At 42.2% G+C, this 24,697-nt stretch overlaps 1 protein-coding gene across 1 annotated transcript in view; it reads left to right on the top strand.

The window, feature by feature from the left end:
- slc25a26 (solute carrier family 25 member 26) overlaps positions 1 to 24,697 on the top strand; it is a gene marked incomplete in the record, with an annotated part of 48,587 nt that overhangs the window by 3,598 nt on the left and 20,292 nt on the right. The window contains 2 exon segments of the mRNA XM_035662379.1: positions 5,493 to 5,597; positions 6,424 to 6,471. Of these exon segments, the coding sequence (XP_035518272.1) occupies positions 5,493 to 5,597; positions 6,424 to 6,471 (153 nt within the window).

Genomic DNA, 24,697 nt, shown 5'->3' with positions numbered 1-24,697 from the left:
GATCCCACTCTCATACCCCGATCAGCCTTAACATTATGACCACCTTCCTGTATAGGTCCCCCTTTTGCCGCCAAAGCAGTCCTGACCTGTTGAGCCATGGACTCCACTAGACCTCTGAAGGTGTGCTGTAGTATCTGGCACCAAATCCTTTAAGTACTGCCTCCATGGATTGGACTTGTTTGTCCAGCACATCCCAGAGATGCTCGATTGGATTGAGATCTGGGGAATTTGGAGGCCAAGTCAATGCTTTGACCTTTCTGCTTTTTGGCACGGCGCATTATCCTGCTGAAAGAGGCCACTTCCATCAGGGAATACCGTTTCCTTTAAAGAGTGTACATGGTCATGCAACAATGCTTAGGTAGGTGGTATGTGTCAAAGTAACATCCATCCATGAAAGGCAGGACCCAAGGTCTCCTAGCAGAACATCGTCCAAAGCATCACACTGCCTTCGCCGGCTTGCCTTATTCCTATAGTGCATCCTCCTGCCACGTGTTCCCCAGGTAACCAACACACACGCACCAGCAATCCACATGATGTAAAAGAAAGTGTGATTCATCAGACCAGGCCACCATCTTCCATTGCTTCAAGTTCCAGTGCTGATGCTCACATGCCCATTGTAGGCGCTTTCGACAGTGGACAGGGGTCAGCACGGGCACCCTGACAGCTTCATATGCAACACACTGCAATGCACTGTGTGTTCTGACACCTTTCTATCAGAACCAGCATGAACTTTTTCAGCAGAGCTACAGTAGCTTGTCTGTTGGGTCGGACCACACGGGCCAGCCTTTACTCTCCACGTGCATCAGTGAGCCTTGGTCACCCATGACCCTGTCTCCAGTTCTTTTCCTTCCTTGGACCACTTTTATAGGTACTGACCATGCCAGGACCGGGAGACAACCCCACAAGGCAGCTCGCACGTTTTTTTGGAGATGCTCTGACCCAGTCGTCTAGCCATCACAATTTGGTCCTTGTCAGTCGCTCAAATCCTCACGCTGCCTTTTTTTCCTGCTTCTAACACATCAACTTGAGGATAATCAGTGTTATTCACTTAGCTTGTCAGTGCTCATAATGTTATGGCTGATCAGTGTATATTCTGTTCTACAAGTATAACACAGGGTCACTTGTTTTCATTGTGTTTCTCTGTTGCTCTTCCTCATTCTTGTCTCTTGTTTGCTGGAAGCAGCTGGGTGCAGGCAGGCTTTGACACACAGAAACTTAAATAAGAAGAAGCAACTTGTTATTTGGTCTCTGTCCGACTTCCACACCCCACCCCTTCATCAGCTCATGATCCTTTTCCCAGGAGTCCATTTAGTTGTGTTTTACCAACTGTTTGCACTCCGCACCATTCACAACAGAAGCTTTATGGGACTTATTGCTTTGCTAATCCCATCCCCAAGCCTCCCTCTATGGATGATATGCTCGACTTGACACTAACTTACTGAATGTGGACTTCAGTCAAAGTCTATTATGATCATACCAGAGGGAGTTGTTGCTCAGAATTTGTTCTGCCTAAAGTATGAGATGGGATTTAAGAAAAGAGAAGACGTACACAGACTTAAATCTAAGCTATTTTTATCTTAATAGTCAAGCCTTTGGTCTAACAGATGTTTATTGAGGGTAAGGAGGAATGGTTAAGCATATACAGCAAGAACAAGCCTCACCAAGGTAATCACCATATGTGAAATACCTGTGAGAGTTAAAACTTATAATAAACTGAAGGTTCAAGACCTAAACCAAGGTGGTAGAATGTACTTTGCTGTTGGATGGAGGTCTTTAAATGTCATAACTAATGCCATTTCTATATTAACCTACTTAATGCCTGGCTTAACTTGTGAAGAGTAGCAGAATACAGAGAGACAGGGAGGACAGAGAGGAGGACAGTCGGACAGTCATAAGTTGTAGAGAGATGGAACTAGAGTAGGGACAAGACAATGTGAGAAGAAATCCCCTTGCCAGAAGTGTCCTGATGTTTGTGTGACTGCGGCGGTGGGATGCTCCCATAAAGAATGTGTAAGCTGATGGCGTCTGTCAGGCTCTAGCAGGCTGTTATCCAGCCATTAGATCAGATTTATCTTCATTCCCATTCGCTCGACGTCTGCCCTGAAAGCTCATTTGTCAAGGCCAGGCGGCGGGCTTCTCTCGCATCTATAACCCCCCCCCCCACGACACACACACACTCCACCTCACCACCACACGTCTGTGGGAGGATGTACTGGAAAATACAGTGTGACATGACAAGATAGGGGGACAGCGAGAGGGAGGGTGCAGGAGGGAGGAGTTTTGGGGGTAGAAACTGGCAGCCACTTAACTTGGCACTGAGAAATAATCCATGCATCGCCTTCGAGCAGCGCCACGCTTTGTGATTTATTGGCTGTTGTTTCAAATTTGGAGACACGCAGTGTCCTCATCCCTTTTTCTTCATGACCTTTTTTCTCCCCTCCCTTCCTTCCTTCCTTTGTCGACCCTTATTTCAGTCTGTCTTTCTTGGTACTGTGATATATTTCCAGGATTGGATGAGTGATCAAAAACAAAGACAAGTCATTGTAGTTTGGTACTGGTACATTCAATGGTAGAAACTGGCTTTCACAGGCAGATGTAACAGGGTTTTTGAGCATGTTTAGTTGTCTCATGATCGATAGAGATTTGTTATGTAAAATTTAAGGCTATCAAGCAAAGTTTTCATGTGGAGTTATTTTGTTTGTATTGGTTTGGGCATTGTTAAAATTAGGCTAAAGTTAGAGACATTGTTTGTCCTGCAGTTTCTTCATGTGTTACTGCAGCAGCTCCCCTGTTTTGGTGGTGAATACATATATTTTAATGACAAATAAATCCAAATAATTGAGGTCCATAACAGCTGTTGCACCCTGTACGTTTTTCTTACCTGTTATCTCTTTATGGTGCCAAATGGTAATCCTGGTCCTGATTGACTGACAACAGCATTCTTATGGCCATGAGCAGTAAAAGAGGGAAGTAACAAAGGAGGGAAGGACGGACGATGTAATGACTCAATCTGCGGATTGATTCGCTGGCTATGCCTTTAATGTGCTGTGCGTCTCTGCTAATTTCCCATTCCTTACTTCGCCTGTGATTGAGCACCGGCTTCTTACCTTGCTGTTTGGCAGCCAATGTTGGAAATTGAAAACACGCTCTGTCATTTGGATTAACAACAACAGGCCAAGGGAAACTGAAAGGCTCAAATCACAGGCAGGCAGCCTCCTAATTAACGCTGCTTGACAAATCCAACAGCTTGTAAATAAAGATGAATGGTAGCAGGAATTTAAAAGACTGCCAATGGGTTTATAATAAGTTTACAAGCCAGAGGAACTGCAGCACTGAGAATGAAGGGCAATCAAAGTAGGTAAAGAAAGAGACGTCAGTCATCCTGATGGCCTTCAATACAGCCCTCCCCTAAGGTGACATGAGGTAACAAGCCTGAGTTTTAATGAGGGACACCTACCTAAGTCTTCCATTCTTAATTTATCCTTTCTTTTATTTGTTCTTTCTTTCAAAATGTGATGACACACTACTTCAACACCTCCACACAGGATATGACTCTATTATCCAGGCTTTTCTAAGCCCCAGTCCTGTTTTTATCATGCCCTGATTCATCACCATTGTTCCCCCATTTTCTGCTGTTTTCAGAGATCTGAAATGGCCTCGGAGGCTGCGCGCTTTATCTTCTATCCACTCAACATCATTCTCCCCACCCCTAGGCACGCAAATTACTTCCAAATAAACAATGTCCCTAATTTATTTATATAATCTCTGGCTCATTCTGCCTTCCCCTCTGCAGTGACAGGAGAGGAAAGGCCGTCTCAACTCTAGGCCCCGCATCCAATTACGTCAGTAATTACTTGTCATAGCCACTTTCTTTCTATTTAGCTTCCTTATTCTGGTCCTTTGAAGAATTGGTTTGGGGGAAACATGATGTACAATGTATTATAAATGGTAACTTGACCAAAGGGAGAGCAAATGAGATCTCTGAGATGGATGCAGCCAGTTTAGTTATTACAGGAAGGTGATGCAGGTGAAAGTTTGGCCACTTGGTGGTACTGTTGCTCCATGGTTAGGTTGCAGCGATAGACAATTCTCATACTCACCTGAAATACCAATAGGAATTGCGCTGAATTCTTCATAGACACTCATTCAGGTCTTTTGTTTTTGCTCTTATGTAAAAAGAATGAGGTTTATCTGCTCATTATGTATTGAAAAGAGGAAGAACTTGCATTGTCTTGTAGCACAAGTGATACGGTGAAGGTCAAAACAAAGCTTAGACTCAGACCAAATAATAAAGTCTAATAGGATTTTTAGAGATACGGAGCCAGAACTGTGGCTGTACAGATTCACATGTTATGTCTGTAAAGTCTTATTAAACTCAGTCTGTGATTTTACTTGACTTCCAGCACTGCTGACTTATCCTTTCTCCTTTTGTGCTCCACATACATTCACGTTCTTGCTCATAAGGTGTCCTTGGTGTCTGGCAGAGGAGACGACAAAAAGGATGAGTGGCTGACAGAAGTGAGCCCTCTAACAGCTGTCGGGGTAGCCTTCTCCCCCTCACAGAGTACGGCAATAGATCCTCCAGGGCCCATCTCCTCTAAAGCATCTGATGGGGCCCAAACACTAAATCAGTATGAATATGTGAAAGGAGAAGAAGCAAAGCAAAAAAGGGGTGAATTTTGTCTTTATTATTAGTACTATAATCACTCCTCTTTCCTCCTCTCCCAACATCACAACGCTGTGGTGAGGGTGGCACCGCCGGACTGGCATCTGTATGACCAAGGGGAGTCACAGCAGGGGGGCGGCTCACCATCGCTTTGTCAGATTGCTTGCCTTTAGCTGGTATTTCCACTCCAGTGCAGGATAAATGGAAAATCAAGTCGCCAGGTGGGCAGCTGTGCCTGCCTGCCTGCCTTTAGGGAGTTATGGGAGTTATGAAGCATAAATATTCATGTCTATCTTCACTAGCTGTTGGCAGTCCATATTTTTGTTGACATATGGTAGATGGGTTGGAACTTGTAGCATGGAGTGTGGTTACTGAGGTGTGCATGTGTGTCTGGCTCTATCTGCGTGTTTGATGGAAGCGCGTGTTCTTCGGACACTGCGACACAGTCAGCCTGATGACCTTTTTACCTGTTTCTCAGGTGTCATATGTCTACTGTGAGTAGTGGTTTAATTGGTCCAACTGGACGCTAACTGAAGCACTTGTTATCATGCCAGCTCGATGTAATTGCTCTCTTCAGGCCGTGCCATATCATGGCCACCTGCCACATAGCAAGAACATACACAGGCTAGTATCATGTTAACAGGCACCTGGGGGAGGGGTGCATGGGGGGGGTGAGGAGTCTTTGCTAACAGAGCCACCTGCAATTAAGCACACTGTGGATATTAAACCCTTTAGAGAGAAATCCAGTACTGTAAATTGAGATTTGATGTGTTGAGACAAGACTATTGGACAGTATCTGTTTACTCATGCTCTTTGCATCCTGCAGGTGGCGTGTCTGATCCGGGTGCCCACAGAGGTGGTCAAACAGAGGACCCAGGCTTCTCCTTCATTCACCACCTACCACATGCTGCTGGCTACACTCAGGGAAGAGGTACACAGTAGTCAAAGGCACTTTCTACTAAAGGATAACTCTAGTTTATTACAACTTTTATATGTTTTTGTGGTTTTGCCCATCATTCCTATCGGTGATAATAACACTGTGCTCTCAAACTTAGTTGCTGAGATCTGGGAGTCCATTGACATCACTAAAAAGAAGAGCGTCGGGGCATGAAACACAAGCCCTCAGACAGGAAGATTTGAAACAAACCTAACCCAAAGACACAAAATACAAAAGGCCATGTCTGAAAGTGTTCGTACTTGTTCGGAAAGGCAACACTTAAAGGCGGGGTGAAAAGCCGGCTCTCACACAGAGATTAGGTGGGCATGAATGTTAGATTGTTTGTTTTGGAAAGCTACAGAAATCGCTGGACGCTGCTGCCCCAATTCCGATGTCGGAAAGGCTGTTAGGTTCAGAGGCTGTTAGACCATCCGACAAGTGCCTTGGTTGAAGGATACTGACATCTTAACCAAACCCAGCTATTAGCGGTAACGTTGACTAAAATCAAGGAGTAGGTAGAATGATAGAAATGAAGGCCAAATCTATGAAAATCTGTTGAAAAGTTGTAATAAAGTGGAATTCTTTTTTTTTTTTTTTATGTTTTAATTACATAAATTAATAATTTGAAAATGTCTCATCTGGTTGTTGTGAAATATCAAACTTGGTTACTTGTAAAATAATTACTTTGCCATACTTTCTTGAGTAAATATTGTTGACTTCTTAAAGGAAAATATTCCTCTGTTTACTGGATGAAATTAAAATCAAGCGTATGTCTATGATTCTAATAAATGTGTGAAATTGTTGTGTTATCTCTGAGCAGGGTGTCAGAGGCCTGTACCGAGGATACGGGAGTACGGTTCTCAGAGAGGTAGGATTCATTCAGTTTGTTTGTTTCTCTTTCACCTATTCATTCTTTTATGTCAGTTGGTCTTTCTGCCATCCACTAGTGGCAGTGAGCACAACCAATGCCTGTTCTAAAGCAGATCACACACTTGTTACGTCTGTCTTCGGTAAAGTTAAGTTTCATGCAACTGTGAAGCAAACCTGATCTAACAGATTCTATTGAAATCAATTTCAAGAGTTTATACTATAGACAATTACGGGACTCCTTGAACGCTGTGTAGTGAATTCTTTTTGATTGGCTGGACGAATATTGAGGCTCTCCACTCTTCTGACTAAAGACATTTTAATTTCTCTTGGGCTTTATTGAGGTTGGAAATATTGATTTACAGTTTTTTTCCCAGTTTCATCTCATTCACTTACTTGTGCAAGATGCTCTCCCTCCTATTAGAAGTACATCTGATTAATTAATGCAATTAGTTGCGTTATAAATGCAAAACAAAACGAGGATAAATGAGCGTTGGGCTGCACTCCCTTGATGGCCGCTCACCTTTTTGTAATGAAAAAGCCGTTCTAGTTGTTTGATTCATGATCTTCTGTTTAATTGCACCTGCAGTGCATGATAACACAAAATAATTAGAGCAAAAACTGAATAGATCTTTCACTTTAAGCCCCCTTCCCCCCAATAAGTTTCAATAGAACTGGAAAAGAAAATGAGAAAGGGAGGCAGAGAGGGAGAAAGAAGTATATGAAGGTGACACTTGTCTTTCCATCCTTTTTTTTTGGGAAGTGGGTGAGGGCGTAATCTAGTCCCCTCTGCATGTGCTAGCCTGTACTTATTTTCTGCCTCACTAAACTGATGTTATTCACGCAAATTCCATCTGGACAGCCGCGGAAAAAAGGACAACAAGACACTGTGATTTCTCCGAGGGGCTCTGAATAAATGAATACATTTGGAGGCTGGCGCACGGCCTGTGTGCATACTAACACTAGCAGATGAAACGCAACGGTGGCGGCAGGGATTTTGGGAGCGCAGGAACGGCAAGGGATGCTCCGCAGTGATTGGCTTTGACGTGTGTCAGGAAGGTAATTCATTTTCTCTCGGCCTCCTTGGTTATCTGCACATCTCCCTCCTTTGACCAAGCGACCCTGTCAAGATAAGTTTGTTTATGTGGTACGGCGTGGCGCCTCCCCACCCTTGCTGGCCCACTAATTGGGGTCCTCTCTGTGCTATATATTCATTAGGGTTCAGAAGGCATTTGTGATCAGCATGATATCACATTAGTGCAAGATGTGTGAGACTGGCCTGACCTGGACTTGGAAGGTGGAATGCAGGTGTGACTGATTTGGCGATCTGGTTCACATTGTAGCACCAATTTACATCCAGATCATCATACCTAGCAGGACAAGTTTCATACAGTTATGGTGGCTTTTACAAATCACATCCCAACAATGCCCAAACTTTATTTCTAAACCTTACCTGCACTATTGACTTATAGGCATTCAGTTATTATTATTTTTTGCTCCACATTAATCTTTGCTTTTGTCTACCCTCAATTTAAAAGAAACTAGTAAGTGCTGAGTTAGCACCTTTTGGGTTCCAGCTGAATAGAGCATTAAATCAATGAGATTCAGATTGTGGTGAATACAACTGTGTCGTGAAAAATGACTATTCAAAAAAAAGAAGCAAGGGTCTATTAATTAATATCAGCAAGACTTTGTTCATGATTTTAAGTTTGAGTATACCTGTTTTAAGTCCCAGATAAAAAGCTGTTTATGTTGTCTGGGTAATTTGTATTCGTTTTATGAAAATGCAATTAACCCAGACTGTGCTTATATTTAATCAAGACTCTACTTATATTTCATCATCTGGTGATGCCTGTCATTTTGGCAGGAATCCCTTAATTCGAGCTCTAACAGGCTTCTCCTTTTGGAAAATACCATATTTCACCATTAGATGGCATGCTAAGATTAGCACTGCTATAGATGTTTGTGCCTGACTTTCTCTCATTTCGCTCCTCTCTCCACTCCCTCCGTGCTCAACACCCCCCCCCCCCCNNNNCCCCCCCCCCTTCCTATCTCTGCTTCCCCATTACACCAATCCAGCTTTATGACATTTATGAGCAGCAGTCACTGCAGTGAAAATGATGACTTTTTTTTTTATGGAGAGCGCTTTATTTTTCCGATCTGAAGCGCTCTGAGGTGATCTCGGATTTGATCTAAACTGCTCCAATTTGAGATTGAGTAATGAGCCTGAGATGGCTTATTAGATAGTAATTTAGTAATGTGGTGGTATAGGGGCTGTGGAGGGATAGGTGTAAGTGAAGCTGACAGTGTCTGACACAGTCGACTGAAGAGCCTTGAACATTGTCTGGTTGACTATACGGCCACACTACACCTCATACTTTTTCACCTACTCAGTCTGAAAGCCACTTTATCCAAGTCAATTTTTTTCACATATTTAAGTGGGTAAGTACGCAAAAAAAGGAAGGTATTTGACCTGCCTAAGTGAGACCGAACAGTCTATCGATGAAAAATTTGTTTCTGTTCTTCCCTTTATCGGTGTTCTATATATTTTTCTTTAGCCAGCCTCTGAATCAGCCTTAAAGTTTCTCCACCCAAACAGCTGGGACCTGGCAAACCAAGGTACAGGATCTGGCACTAGGGCTTATGAAACACCTCTCCATCCAGGCTCCTCCACACCACACCTCTGCTTCCTCTTTATCCCTCTCTTCTGTCCCTGGTTGATCCCTTCTCTGCTTCCTCCATCAGGGGGTTTAGCTGTAAGGAAAGACTTGTTGATGTGGGTTTTAACTGATACCAACAGGACAAATTACATCACTCCAACTTTGGGATTTCTGGAGTACAGTTGTGTTTCAAAGCTGATTTTAAGGTTTTCAATCATCAGTTTCAAAGCATGTCTAGGGCTGACTGAGCTACAGATGGGTGACAAATTAAAGGAAAAACCAACATGAAATGTTTTGGTGTTGGGCCACCACAAGCCTCCTCCAAGTTTCTGGAACTGTACCGGAGGGATGAACAACTACATAGAACACCTAATAGAAAACATATTCCTTTATCATGTGGTGTTTTGATTATGGTGGAGTGCAATGTCCTTTACACTTCTGATTGTAAAGGCTACCATTAATTTTGATACCCTTCAAACTAGGGCTCTGACAATCGATTATTTTCATAATTTATTATTCTTTATCGATCAATTAATTGTTTGGTCTATAAAATGACAGAAAAAAATGTTTTGCCACATCAAACGTCCAAAATCCAAATATATTGTATTTAATATCATGGAAGACCAAGAAAACCAATTATTAAACAACGATTCAGTCATCAAAATAGATGCTGATTAATTGTCTGTCAATTGACTAGGGCTCCAACTAACTATCATTTTCATTATCTGTTCATAATTGTTGAGTATTTTCTCAATTAATCGTTTGACAATAGAAAATAGTTAAAAATGGCCACCACAATTAACTAAAACCCAAGGTTGACTAACAATCAAAAACACAAAGGTAGCTAATCTTCACATTTATAAAGCTGAATGCAATAAAGCATTAAGGCATTTGAACAATTATCAAAATAGTCGCAATCTTCTGTTGTTCGAACAGATTAATCGACTTTTCATTCCAGCTCACACTAGCCCCCCCTTTACCACACTCTCTCTTCGTCCTTGTGGGGCCCTTCTGCCCCTCAGGGTCCCAGTCGAACCTCCACTTCACTGTGTTTGATTTCCCTTGTTGTTTACCCCCCTGCTCAGCTTCAGTCATGCTGGATTCAGCTTTAGAAAGGGGACCTGTATGTTTGTGTGTATGGTATGTGCAATCACAACCATGCAATGACATCTCAGTTGTTGTGGTGTGTACATTGAGTTATGAGTCCATAGTGAGCAGTGAGGGAGTTCTGCTTACACTAGTGGGATGCTGAGGTTGAAACCGTATCAACAGGCATGCAGCAGAGCAGAGCCGAGCTGACCCCTGCGTGGCCCTTTTTTTGGAAAGTAGCCACTTTTCACTGTCTGTGACGCAGGTTCAAAAGGGAGAGGTGAGGGGAATCACTCTCATATCCTGTCTCTGTGCGCACTGATCCACAGAGGCTCGTGTTTATACACCCTCATATGACTAAGACACAGCAGAGGAGAGACAGAGCAGAAAGAGGGAAGAAAGACAGGCCAGGGGAAACAAAAAGTGTTTATTTTCCTCTATATGTAAAGGCAGGATTTGTGGGACATGTGTGCAGGCACGGAGGCTTCCTCCTGCTTTGTGCTTGAAGTTGGACCTTTTCAAAACGGCTCCGGTCTCCCAGAGCCAGACAGCAAAGCAACTTTTCTAAATGACTTCAACGCCTTAAAAAGCTTAACTGGATTAATGAAATGGAAAATGTCACTAGAAAAAAAGAGGAATTAAACTAAGGAAAATATTAAACTGTTATTAAAATGAACTATAATTCTTACCAGTGATTACTGTGTTCACTTAAATTGTGCCTTTTTCTTTTATTATTTTGGACTCTTTGTAAGAGCATTTTTTAATTTGTAGCTGTTTGCAGTTACACATGTATAGAAGAAGATTTGTATCAAGCAAGTACAATAAGTGACAGTGAAATGGAGGTTTCTATTGGTTTTAAAGATGGAGGTGAGTGTTTGAGCTACTGGTGCTACCTTATCTGTTTACACTGTGATCAATGAGTAGACCAAGAGTCCTGAGTAAAACTCTTGACCTCTTAAGATTTGACCCTTGACATGACTTGACCTATAGAAGGGTGTGTGTTTGTTTGACTGTTGGTGTGATATGGAGAAACAATAGAAGAGCGTCAGCTATGAAGGTGTTTTGGATGCATTGTCTGATGCAGGACATAGTTAGATCTGGCATTAAATTAGTGCACATACATGCTGACTCTTACAAACTCTTAACTGAGCCATACAGGCACACGCCTTCTTAAAATATTCTTATTGCTCTACTTTTTGAAGTTAAAAAACCTCTTTAAATCATCCATCCATTGCTTATTCCTATGCAAGGCTACAAGGGAAGCTAGAGCTATTCTCAAGGTGTGGTTGGATAGCTGGCGCATGTTTGGGGCTTACCTTGAGCCTTACCTTGAGCAGCTCGCACAAGCAGAGCCTCACCAAGCAGCCAACCAAAACGGCGTGCCTCAAAGACGTTCTTGTTTTGTTGTTATGGTTGGTCCTAAAGTCACAATCTGGAGGTAGGTAGGTACGTAGGTAAACATGTGGAGCAGCTCAACAACAGTAGTCTCACCATGCAGCTATGCATGAGCCCTTAGTACACCTGGTCTCTGAGTCAGTTATTAAGCACACACAATTCTTTCACATTAATTTCAAAGGCAGCCAACTACAGCCATAGAGAGCTCTCAACCTGATGTGTCTATTCACATTGTGGGTTTTAATAGTATTATTTTCTTTTAATAAATCACTATCCGTCTACCTGCTTGAGTTATGGACTCTCCTTTTTGAATGCTGCCCCTGTTTGAGTTGTTTGCAGGTCGGGCTGACCCTTGTTAGAAGACTGATGGTCTTCTTAAGCTACAGAGTACGATTCCTCTTTGTCACTTGAGGATCTCTATCACTTTACCACACACGTCACCTCAGGGATTAATGGCTTACTCCCACCACCACTCTGGATGACGGATGGATGGGCTCCTCGGCTGCACCTGTCATTTACATTAGTGTAGTTGTGTGAATACGTCTTCCATGCTGGCCTATGCACCTATATTATATCCCTCTCATACATTCAGTCCGCCCGGGGTAGACATTGGCAAGGTGGCTTTCGCGGCAAATCTGACTAAACCTCAGTAACCTTTCTAAGAACAATACGTGGTCTCATTAATGACTTCTACAGTCGGATGTGCTTAAGGAGTAAGTTACCATGCTGTCAGACCCCCACGTGTGCCTTCTGCTCAGTGCAGACTTGGCCAGGGGACAGTGCAGGGCTTTCTGTGCTTCCCTGTTGAGGATGATGCATTGGAAGTGTGTGCCACTGAGAACCATGGATCACACACTTATGTTAAGCACGTTTGTCCCCGTTGAGCTTTTCAATCCACTCAAAAATCCATCATTGTGGCTATAATTCGTAACGCAGGGATTCTCTGTGCGTTTCTGCATATTTGTGTGGAGACTTATAACCAATATCTACTGCCAGACATTTTTTCCAGGAAAAAGACTGTTGTTTTAGCTGTGCAACTATAACTGATTTTAAGCCTCTCCCCTGTGCTGTATGTGTGTGTATGTGTGTGGACATGGCCATGTTAGTCAGTGTGTGTCTCTCTGGGTCTCGGGGCTATGTTTGCTTCCCACAACTTTACGCATGTTTGTCTCAATGCAAGCAGAAAACCGTTGGTGCGCCACATGTGTTTCCAATAACACACAGCCCTGACGGCCTGGCAAGGGACTGGGGTGGGAGGGTATTTAATGAAGGGGCGGGGGGGCTGGAGGGAAAAGGGACAGCAGTGGTTTGGATGTCATGTGGAAGGAAATAAATGTCAAGAATATGCTCCCGTATGTAGGAATCTGGTGCCAGTACACAAGCTTAAATGTGATGTATTATTCCCCTGTGAGCAATACTTGCAATGCAGATTTTGTTTGAATTGGACACCTGTTCCACTTGAGTTTAGCAGGCACTAAAGTGACATAATACCCTAACTGCCTAATTACTGTAATACCCATCTCAGTCAATCAGCCTATTATAAAGTCACTGTCAGAAACCTTTACATGAGTTAAACCTTCAATCAGATCCACTCTAAGTAACAGTAATGTCTTATTTTCACTTTATCCCGGAGTGACAGGAGAGAGTGAGAGTTAAGGGAGTGGAAGGAGTATAAATCACTGCTGTGCAATAGCTAGACGTGGGGAAGCACCCGGTAATTACAGAACCACTTCTCTTTCATGGGAAGCAACGATGCACATCCTTCTCCCTTTCCTTTTCTCCCCTCCTTTCCAAAACCAGGCAATCTCATCTCTCATTTCTGTCGATTTACAGTAACGTTCAGTTGAATATAATATATAACCCCTTGTGAATTTAATCATTTTAGACTCAGACAATGAGTTTCATTTTTCAATCACATTACAAGTTGCAGGACTGTTTTGTAGTTTGCGAGGGTTTCTGTTGCATAAGTGCCCTTTTTTCCCCAGACAGTCATATGAGGCTCTCCAGAAGCAGCACCTGCTCTCCCCACCCAGCAAGGCATATGCCTGCCCCCTGTTTCCTCCGCCACAACCATCATCTTTCTAGCAGCAATGCTTACGACCCGAAAGCATCTGGAACTAACCACCTCAATGTCAAGGGTCGCGCTGTGATGTCACTGCTTAATGTCCAATGGAAAAAAGCAATATAAAGTGTCACTTGCACCACAAGCATTCACCTCACTCAACCTCAGCAGAGGTTAGGAGTTCAAACCAATTCATAATTCAACACTCATCTACATTCACAGCAGTCCAAGCTTGAGCCGTTTGTGCTTGATATACCACAATTGTAATTCCAACCATGTCAGATTAATGAAAAACTTCACGTTTTTGTACAGGTTTGATGTTCAAAATGTGAAGGTCTTTACCAAACAAAGAAGCATTCTTCTTGTGAAAGACTGTTACTCTTATGTTAACTACGTACCACCAGCACATCTACACAGACTTATCAGCCCCAGTGGGTGGGCTCGTGGGATGGTCGGTCAGTCCACTACTCTGGTCCAGACTGATGATCATGTAGTCTGCTAGTTTAGCACCTTTTTTATTTGAGGAGCCTAAAGATGAAATATTGGTGCAAGGACTGTTAGTTCTTAATGAAAAGAAATCAGTGACTCTGTGACCAGCTGGAAAAAATAGTATGGCAGTTTAGATGTCTTACTGTATCCGTAAAGGACTAGTGTTTTTATATTCACTGATGGTAGTGCAGCTTATTATGTTGTGCAGCCTTTTGTCGATGTCTGTAACATATTGATCAGACCCATGCATGGTTTTGTTTGACTAACTCATCTAGTATCTGTGTGTATGTTTTCAATATACACTTCTCTCACTATGGAGACTGTTATTTCTAGCTGTGCTGCTGCTGTTCTTATCTGATTCCCAGCTGATAAGATATGTTTCTGTTAGTGAGGAACGGAGAGAGAAACATTTCAGTTGGCCGTCAGGCAGTGATTGGTTGGCTGGAATGACTCTGGTCTGTGTTTTATTGCTGTGGGCAATGCTCCCAGAGAACAAAGTGTGTGTGTGTGTCTGTGTCTGTGTGTGCATGTATATTTTCATATGGGCATGTGTGTGTGCCATGCTGATGAGATATCAAAGCAAGCAGCCTTAAAATGGACTTTCCTGCCCACTTTACTGTAGTTTGCCCTCTTTCCTTTAAAGGGAAACTCTCACGTCATTACCGTGGCTATTTAACAGTTACCTGTATTTATAGACACAAAGCCTTTCAAATATATTGCAAGAAACAAACACAATGCTTTCTACCTTTAGCCAACTTGTGGCTTTTTCTAGCTGTTCATAAAATAGCCAGTATTTATTGCAAATTCTGTGCTGGCATGATGGCGCCCAGTTACAGTAAACCACTATTAGCATATGTTTTGCCTGACAAATACACAACCACAGTTTTGCATGGTTAAAATAGATAACAACTGAACTGTAGTGACATTTATTTGTGACTGGGTAGGGTCAGACCAACTGGCTCACATCAGCAGCTAACCAATGCTAACATTTTAGCAACTATATAAGCTCAAGGAATGACATTCTTTTACATTATTGGCTATATACATTTTTTGTTACACACTCGCTTAGTAGTCAATTGTGGTTGTTTCTGTAGATGTTGGTTGTCTCTTACAGTTTATCTTTGAATAATTCATAATTCCTTTGTGCTCTCCGTGTGCATTTATGACAGAAATATGCAGCCTGTGGTTAACTAAACCATAATGGGTTGCTTCTGTTGATTACAGCTGTGGGTTCCATTATCCCAGCTAGGTTTTAGTTTTTCTTTTAGTATGTCTTAGAGATTAAAGTACCAGTCTTTTACACATTCAGCAGTCTGTCTATACTGCCTTCCACAATAGAATTCAGTAATAAATTGTCCACACTGAAACTCTTTCTATGCAGGTGGTTAACATCGTTGGCACCAATATTTTCTCTAAAATCTCTCTAAAGTAAATTACTGGAAAGCACAATTTGAAAAGACAATGTCACGTCCACCGTGGGTAACAGCTAAACCTCAGGAAATTCAAGCATTGAGTATCCCCAAAAATATACCTGATGGTAGAATTGCACAATATAGCAATATTATGACTCTTAATATGAGGTAGAGATAATATTAAAAAACTTTTTTTCTCCTGATAGCAAACATCCCAGTCAGTGCAAGGATCATTGCAAGAAACTAAGAAATATTAACTGCTCAGTAGCCTCTACTATAACTGCACCATATGGTAAAAATATCATACTATAAATTATTTTTGACGGATATGGCAATTGGAATATTATTCACTGTTGGTGGCTATGATACATATTTGCCTCACCATTGTCATTTTCACAGAAAAGAACTCATGATCATTTGTTGGGGATTGTACCAAACAAACTTGGAGAACAAGATTTATAACCCAGGTTATTTCTGCATATACAGTACAGTACTTCATTATAATGCTGTTTTGTCACGGATTTTTACCTTTATCATAAAATTGCAGCTTCTGCGAGTTGGATATTTCACTTGGCCATATTGCGATTTTGATAATATTTCGAATAATTATGCAACCCCAGCCTCTACACCTCTCAACCAGCTGTGTAACTAGGCTCTCTCTGCACCACCAACCTCTCCCATGGCACATTTTCCGTCAGTCCACTCTCCCACTCTCCTAGCCTCAGCCAGATCCTCAGGCAGCCATACGTCTCTCTTCCTGTCAGCAGCTAATTGGTTGGCCCTCAGGGCTTCCTGTGTCACACCACACCACCATTCATTGGCTAATATGCACTCTGCCATTGATGTCATCTGTCAGTGGCTGTGACAGATCCCAACTGTCATGTTTTCAACCCAGTGAAAGACTTATTCTTTCATTGCTATATAAACAATAAATTATGTATGAAACACAGTTTATTTTCCCTACGTGCAAATACCAAGTCTGAGAACATTCTTAATACATGCTTACGTGCCTCTAGCCAATTTTGTAAAGTGCATTAAGTCCCATCAATAATGTTTAGCATTTTACATCACATGTGAATGTTCCTGTTGCAGTGTTGCATTAGTAGCAGGCTTTACTTCATATCCCTTCATTAAAGCCTCGGGTGTCTGTTGATAAGGGAGCTTGTGTTTTTCCTTTTGTGCCTTTGCCTGTTCTGCTGTATCAGGTGTCCATTTTGAAGCAACAAGCTGCACACAGGTGGGAGGAAGAAAAAATCACCAGCACAACATAAATATTATTCAGAGTTTCTGGGAAGCATTTCTCTCATGTCGATGGAATTGCTCTCTTGAATCTTTGCCAGCACACTGTTTCTCCCCAACCCCCACCACCACCACCACTACCACCTCTCCTCCCTTTTTCCTCTGCTCCCTCTCTCTCTCCCTCTCTCCACCTCAGAACAAGTCTTAATTTGTCGGGAATATTACTGCCCTGCGCCGACATTCACCGGTCTGCAGCGGCTTATGGGAACCGGGGCCAGCTGCGATTTGATTTGCTCAGGGGAGATGTGCCGGTGCTCAAACCTCTCCCTAGTTTGGCTTGTTTAAACACACACATACACACACACTCTGCTCTGCCCTTGGCATTCAAAACTGTCAGATGGAATTCTTCAGCAAGTGCACTAACTCTCGTTCTAGTTTTTACAGCGCCGAGGAGCTGGAAAGGTTGAGATGACTGATTGCGAGTCGCTTAAGGCAGAACACTCCTCATAGTTACACAGTATAGACCTTAAAGGGACAAATACTCATGCTGCGGGATGAACACAACTGCATGGCCTCCAACACTTCCTAATCTGTGACAAATTTAGGTTTTGAGGAACTGCACTGAGCACAGGGGGAGTTATGCTTTCTATGTGTTAGAGGTTTAGGTTTGGATAGGCATATGATTTGTGTGAAGTGTGCCTCAGGGGAGTGTGAGGACAGGTGTGTATGGTTGAACTGAGACAGCATATGGGGGTCTGTTTTCTGTTATAGGTAGAGCAGGCCTCGGCTTCCACTAACCAGCAATATACAACCACCAAGAGAGAAGTAATCCAATCTCTCTCTCTCTCTCTCTCGCTCTAATCCTCGCTCTCTCTCGTTGCTCTCTCTTGCTCTTCTCTCGCTCTCTCGTTTCTCTCTCTCTCTCTCTCATCTCTCTCTCTCTTCTTCTCTCTCGTCTCTCCGTCTCTCTCTCTCTCTATCTTGCTCTCTCTGTTTCTTTCTCTCTCTCTCTGCTCTTCTTCTCCTCTCTCGCTCCTCTCTCTCTTGCCTCTCTCTCTTCTTCTTCCGCTCTCTCTTTCTCTCCTCTCTCTTGCTTGCTCTCCTTCTTCTCTCCTATCTCTGCTTTGTCTGCGTTCCTCTCTTCTGGCTCTCTCTTCTTCTCTCTTCTTCTCTCTCTTGCCTGCTCATCTCTCTCTCCTCTCTCTCTCCGTCCTCTCTCTTGCTCTTCTCTCCGCTCTCTCTCCTTCGTCTCTGGCACTCTCAGTTTCCCTCCGCTCCCCGTCGTTCCGCCTGTCTCTCCTCCTGCTCTCTTATGAAGCTTGAGAGGCCAACACGGCCCGAGTGCCGGATCAGGGCTCCTTCTATCGATTTGACTTTATTTATGTGTTTGTGTTTATTTATTTAAAAGGCCATGAACCCCTCTGTCCCTGAAGGGGTACTTAGGTGCCCGCACACACACACACACAGCTCACGTCACTCACTCACCACTCACTCACTCAGCTCAACTCACACACACACACACACCACACACACACACACCCAACACTCTCTCTCTCTCTCTCTCATCTCTCTCTCCTCTCCTCTCTCGTCTCTCTCTCTCTCTCTCTAAAGGACTGACAGCATACAAACTCCTCCTGTGCTCCTATTGGTTTAGGCAGGGGTTTTGCAGCGCACTGCCCGGGTGGTAACGTGTGCGGTCATCGCAGTACGTCATGGTGCCTGACATTAGCCTCATTATGTGCACGTACAACTTGTCCCAGAAACATAACATAACATCAATGGGGGCCGGGGGGGGGGGGGACAGCATTAATACCCCAGTATGTGAAACAGGGACAATGTTTGCGAATTGAATAGGCTAGGACCAGCTAAATTCTACACAGTCAAATTACAGTAACTTTCTGGGTGGCGTGAATTTACAGTGGTAAAAGACATGGAGGGTGGGATTCTGGCTTCAGGCAACATAAACATCAGACTATATATCGTTATATAAAAAATTCTTTAAAAATATATTTAAATTTCGATTTTTCTGGCCAAGTGATATTCTAAAACAGTTTCCAGGCTGGTGTTATTTCAGGGGAATATTGGGTGCTCCCAATCACCCTTTACTGTAGAAGCTCAGGGTATTGGCAAGCATGCCACCCTTATCATAGCTGTCATACTTCATCTAGAGTGTCCACTAACCAGCAACGATGCCTCGTGAGTTATCTGTGGCTTGTCTGTAACGTACTTAACTGGTGTATGTTTTTACTGATTGTTTTGTGATTTTGTTTGCTAGTGCTCTTCTGTGTTTTGCCTCCATATTATACATCCAGATTGTTCCTTCAACTGGTCAGACAAAAGGCGTGTCCCCTGGGCTTCTCGCTGGCCTCACGTGACTTTCCTATGGGACTGAAGGTTGAACCACTTGGTACAGTAACGCAGCAGAGGTGGTCCAACACCACCCTGCCTCTCTGCCATGGATTAATGACTTTATCACTTTCAACAATATTAAAATCCTGATCTGCTGGCTGGTTGTTATCAGCGCATGTTCACCACAGTCCCAGTTCCTTCGTTCATACTATTTGATGACACCAGCCAGATGGAATGTGGGTGTGTCTGGATGGTTTGCTGTGTGTGTATGCGTGCGAGTTTGTGTGTGTCTTGTCGATGTGACTTGTATGAACTTTGGCAAGTGACTCCAGCTCTGCAGCCACTGTTGGCTTGCAGGTAATAAATGTGGACTTAGAACTCAGGGGCCTCTTTCTCCGCCTGGCCAGGTGCCATATGATTTTTTGTGTGCGGTGGTGTCTGTGTGTGTGTGTGTGTTGTGTGTGTGTGTGTCGGTGTGTGTGTGTGGGGTCTGTGTGTGCTGTTGGGTGTGTGTGTGTGTGTGTGTGTGTGTGTGTGTGTGTGTGTGTGTGTGTGTGTCTTCACATGGCCCATAGTGATTCCCCACTTTGAATAAGGCGGCTGTTGATCACTTCACCATCTGACTCCCATCTGCTTTCCCTTAAAAGCTCCTCTCCTCTCCCCTCCCAGCTCTTCCACCTTTCCCCTTCTCTACCATGAAAAATCAAAATCAAATGTCATTTATTCTTTGTGTGTCTGACTATCAGAAGACAGACTTTTGCAAACAAAGTTCAGGTCTACAGGTTTACTGCTACAAAAGGAGTATCAGAGTGCAGGGGAAATGCTGAGATTGATAGATTGTAGTGCAGTTGGGAAACTACTGTTAAAGGCTCTGAATGAAATAAAAGAACAACAAGTTTACTGGACAGTAAAACTCTTAATCTAATCTCAACCTGAGCTCTTTGGTGATTCACCATTTCTTAACATGACATCTTAAACATGTAAAAGCATCAATTGTTGATTGCATATAAATTACATTTTGAGAGAGTACACATGCTCTCATTTCAAATGGTAAATGGTTTTGCCAACTGGATTTGGAATGGTCATTCAGTACCAAATACTAGCAAAGGATCCAGCAAACTTCTCTGGCTCATGAATCACTTGCTCTTTTGTTCATTTGCTCATTTGCTCCACATCTGGTGGCAAGAACAGAGCAGAATGAGTTGCAAGTGTGTAAGTTTTTGGGTTCAAGATTGCACCACAGTGTCTTGACTGAGTTACTGTTATTTGTGTTTTTCATAATATAGCAGTATAATCTGGGAGGGCCTTATTGGCATTGTAATGAAATAAACAAGTCATTAAACATATACTTTTTAAAGTCTTTTTAAATGATATAATGCAGACATAATAATGACATCAGCAAGGTGGGGGCCTTTACCAGTGGGTGGAAATCTAGATTAAACAAAATTGTAGCTCTAGTTTCCACAAGACTTGCAAGATAAAAATTATCAGCATGACTGCAGAGTGAACAATCAGATTGCTTATAAACTATTGTTATAAAAAGTGATATGCTACAGTGTCACATAAATGATTACAAAATAATTTAATCAAACTGTGTGATCAACTTAACACTTAGTTAGTTTTTTAATTCACTTGCCACTATTAAAGGTACACCTTGCTCTTCAGCTGGACTCTCAATTCTCAAAACTTTGATAATCCACTCCCTTTCTTCCAGCACCACCAGCAGGATTTCTTTGGTGGTTTGTGGTTTTGAGAGAAATGTCTCAATTGTCAACTTTTAAATGGATGGATTTTGTACATACATTACGTTGGCCAATCAAATACATACAAACGGACTTGCCTGAATGATTACTTTTTAACGTGAACGCTGCAGTTTACCTTGTGATTGGCTCAATGAAAGATAAGATAGTTGCTGCCAGAGTCATTGTGCAGTGTCGGTTTAGATAAGTGTTCAAAATGAAGTACTTTTTGTCAGCAGTTTATAGTTTAGAGCAGTGCTTAAACGATTCACCAGTTTTCCTGTTGTTGCTGATTTCAACAAACATTTACCAGCCAATCAGTATTTTTTTGGCAATGGTATAAAAAATCTCCAGTGCACTATTAATGTTAAGTGGATTGTACACACAAGCTTTATATCATCTTAATGGTACTATATTATGCTAAATATCCAACATGCTGACATAAATTGTAACATTTTGTTGGAAAGCATCTGAATTTTGGTTTCCAGTCAAGTTGGTTTTGGAGAGCGATTCCACAGTAGCAGCAGGTAGATGTTTTAAAGTAGGGAAACTGCAAACATTAAAGGATGAGGTACTTTTTGGAAGAGAATCTATTGGAAAAGATGAATAACGTCTCATTTGTTGGTTTGGCCATCTATACATTTGTCTCCATCTTAATATCCATCCTCCTTTTAAATACTCATCAGTATGCTGAGGCTGCAGTATGACCTATTAAAAGTCATTTGTCAAATTGCAGCCAACTGGCTTGCCTGCAATCAGGCTCAATGTGAATATATTTTGACATGTGTTTTTCCTGCCCTCCGCTGAGTGCCTAAGGACCTGTGACAGCCCGAAGCCTCTCTGAATACTAATAAAGTTAGCACTAATACAGTTGGCAAGTCTGCATATACACACACACACACACACACACACAGAATGACACAGCAGACACAATCTCCATATTCCTATAATATAGTACCTGACAGTCACAGCAAGTGGCCCTGTCACCTTTGATCATTGACAAAATGTGTCAGGCAGCAAACATAAAATTCTGCAGACACACATACACACACATCAGCAGAAATATGATTAAGCGTGCCGACATATTCATACAGAAAGGCAAGACACACATGCAGGGTAGCAGGTCTTTGTGAGGGCTGGTCATGTGTTTCCCAGCAGTGGAATCCTGTCCCTGGAGGCCAGCTGGATGACACAGATGTTTGTGGGCTCTGGGAGCAGATGCTGCTGAGCTCCTGGAGCACAGTTTTTACTTTTTGGCCAAGTTGCAGAGCCATAGTTTGGCATGATATTAACAAAACAAAACAAAAGGTAAACAATGGTGCATATAGTTGTGATCCTTACTATTTACTTTGGAGGTCAGCAAGATATCAAAATAGGTGAGTCGTCAGTAGGGTGGAAGAGGGACAGAGAGAGAGTAAGTTGATGCATACAGTGAAGAGAAAGATATAGCCGTGTGTTTTAGAGGGCCAGATATTTGATGGTAGACACTAGAAACATCTCTGACAACTGTGTGAACAAAAGATTTATCTAATCTAATCTAATGATTTCAGCAAAGCTTTAGTCAAGAGTGAAACAGGTTAATGGGTAAAATTAACTGAGTGCAAGGTTTATTGTATAGCCAATGTTTTGCTTACTCAAAAAATGTCTTATCCTTGGAATACTAGCTATGCTAGGATTGGATGAGAGAGGTGGAGGAGAAAACGTAGTGCTTAATTAGCTGATCATTTTTGATTAATCAGTGAATCATTTGAGCCTATAAAATGTATAATAGAGATGTCCAAGAGCAGAGCCTAAGATGACATCATGAAATTGCTTATTTTGGTCAACCAACAGTCTACAACCTGAAGAATTTCACTTCACTATTACATAAGACACAAAAGCTGAGAAATCCTCTCAATTTAGAAGATAGTACCCAAGAATGTTTGACATTTTTGTGTGAAAAATGGCTTTAGTTGATAATCCAAACAACAGTTGTTAAGACCCCTGTGAACCAGAAATGTCAACCTGTAGGTGTAAAAAGAAGAAATGTCAGGGGATAACAAAAGTCAGTAGGATTAATCTTCTGGGGACCATGAATGTACATAGAAAAATATATTGCAATCCGTCCAATAGTTGTTGAGATATTTCAGTCTGAACCAAAGTTCTTGACTGACTGACCTTACCATCCCTAGAGCTACGCTGACATGACTGAACAAATCCATTATGTGTACATTTATACAATTGTAAACCTCCCTATTCCATAACTCTAGAAATTATTTCTTAGTTACTTGGGTGTGTTTGTGTGGTTTTTGTGTCACAACCTTTATGTCATGTGACAGGTCATATTCGCTGACCTCAACAACGTGTTAAACGTACTGGGTGTGTTTGTCTCCCTGGTTATTGTTATGATTCGGTTACTGCTTATGTGGCTGTGGAAGCGCACTGATTGGCTCAAGCTGGAGTTGAGTGAGCTAGTAAAGTTTTGGCAGGCAGAGGAAAACCTCAGTCGTTTTCAATGGACATAAACATCAGTGCTGCTCTGCCTTCAGGGTAGTGTTTTCTTCTGCTAACTGATCATTTGAATAACAGCTACACATTAAGTCTGTGTGAAATTATACACTGAAAGAAGATTAAAAACATGCTCTCTCTTATTTGCCTTGCAAGTTTGATGAAATAATTGAGGGCTCCTAAATGTTTATGTCTTGATGATACTGACAGACATCTCTTTTCCATGCTTTGTACTGGGATTTATGGAGTCCTGTCTGTTTTTTAGAGTTAACATAATGACTTTGGATTGAGAGGCCATCATCCGCACACACTCGTGCATACTCACGCAAGCACACACACACACACACACAGCAAGTTTGGCTGGTGTTTATGGCACTGAATAGACCATGGTAGCTGAGGCATTATACAAGGCAGGAGGATAAGACAGAGTCAGCAGTTAGCACTGTGGAGCAGTGTGGATTTTATGCATACTGGCTGCCTTCATGCTAGCCTAGCGTAGCACGACCCTGGCTGTCTGCGTGGCTGTGTGCTAGTCTACCATGAAATAGCTCAGGTCTAAATGTGCCCTCAACACTTGTGGCGGACCTCTTTGTAACTGTAACTGCCTACTGGCTCAGTGGTTAGAGAAAATGTCCCCTTTTGACTTAAAGTTCAGCACCTGCAACCAGTTGCAACCAGGTGGTCCTGCACTGTGTCCTTGAGCATATGTGGAGTAACTCACTCAGTCACAAGCTGCACAGGATAACAGTGTAACTGCAAACTGTAATATTGGTTTATTTGTGTAAACTGTCGTGGCTAAAAAAAGACACAGGGTATGATATTTTCTTCATAATTGACCCAAAATTGAATTGAAACATACTGTGCTTTGAACTAGTTATGTCACATAACACTTTAAAATCTATTTTAATTTTAAAATGTAATTGAATAAGAAAGTACTAGAAAAAAAACTTGAGGCAGTAGTTAATTAGTTAGTGGCATTCTTTTATTTTAATTTGCATACTTAGTTGTATTGATAATTATCCCTTAGTTGAGCAAGACATTGATTTTTTTTTTCAGCAGTACAGTTTTGGATGAGGGGTTTTTCCATCTTATCGCACTCGCACAATAAGCCAATTGAGTTATTACTGTCACATATAATTCCTTAAGAACTGCATTTTTATATCTCTGATATGGTTGAGAGATTAGTTGTTTTTCCAGAGGAGTCAGGCAATATATATATATTTATATTTTTTTATATATTTTTTGGGGCTTTTATTGCCTTTATTATAGTGACAGCTGAAGACAGACAGGAAAGGGGGGCAGAGAG

Source organism: Morone saxatilis, unplaced genomic scaffold, assembly GCF_004916995.1.
Source record: "Morone saxatilis isolate NCDOM2014 unplaced genomic scaffold, NCSU_SB_2.0 Contig18, whole genome shotgun sequence".
In the NCBI taxonomy this organism is placed as follows: domain Eukaryota; kingdom Metazoa; phylum Chordata; class Actinopteri; family Moronidae; genus Morone; species Morone saxatilis.
Note: the sequence above shows the minus strand (reverse complement) of the source record. Positions and strands in the feature narration are given on the sequence as shown.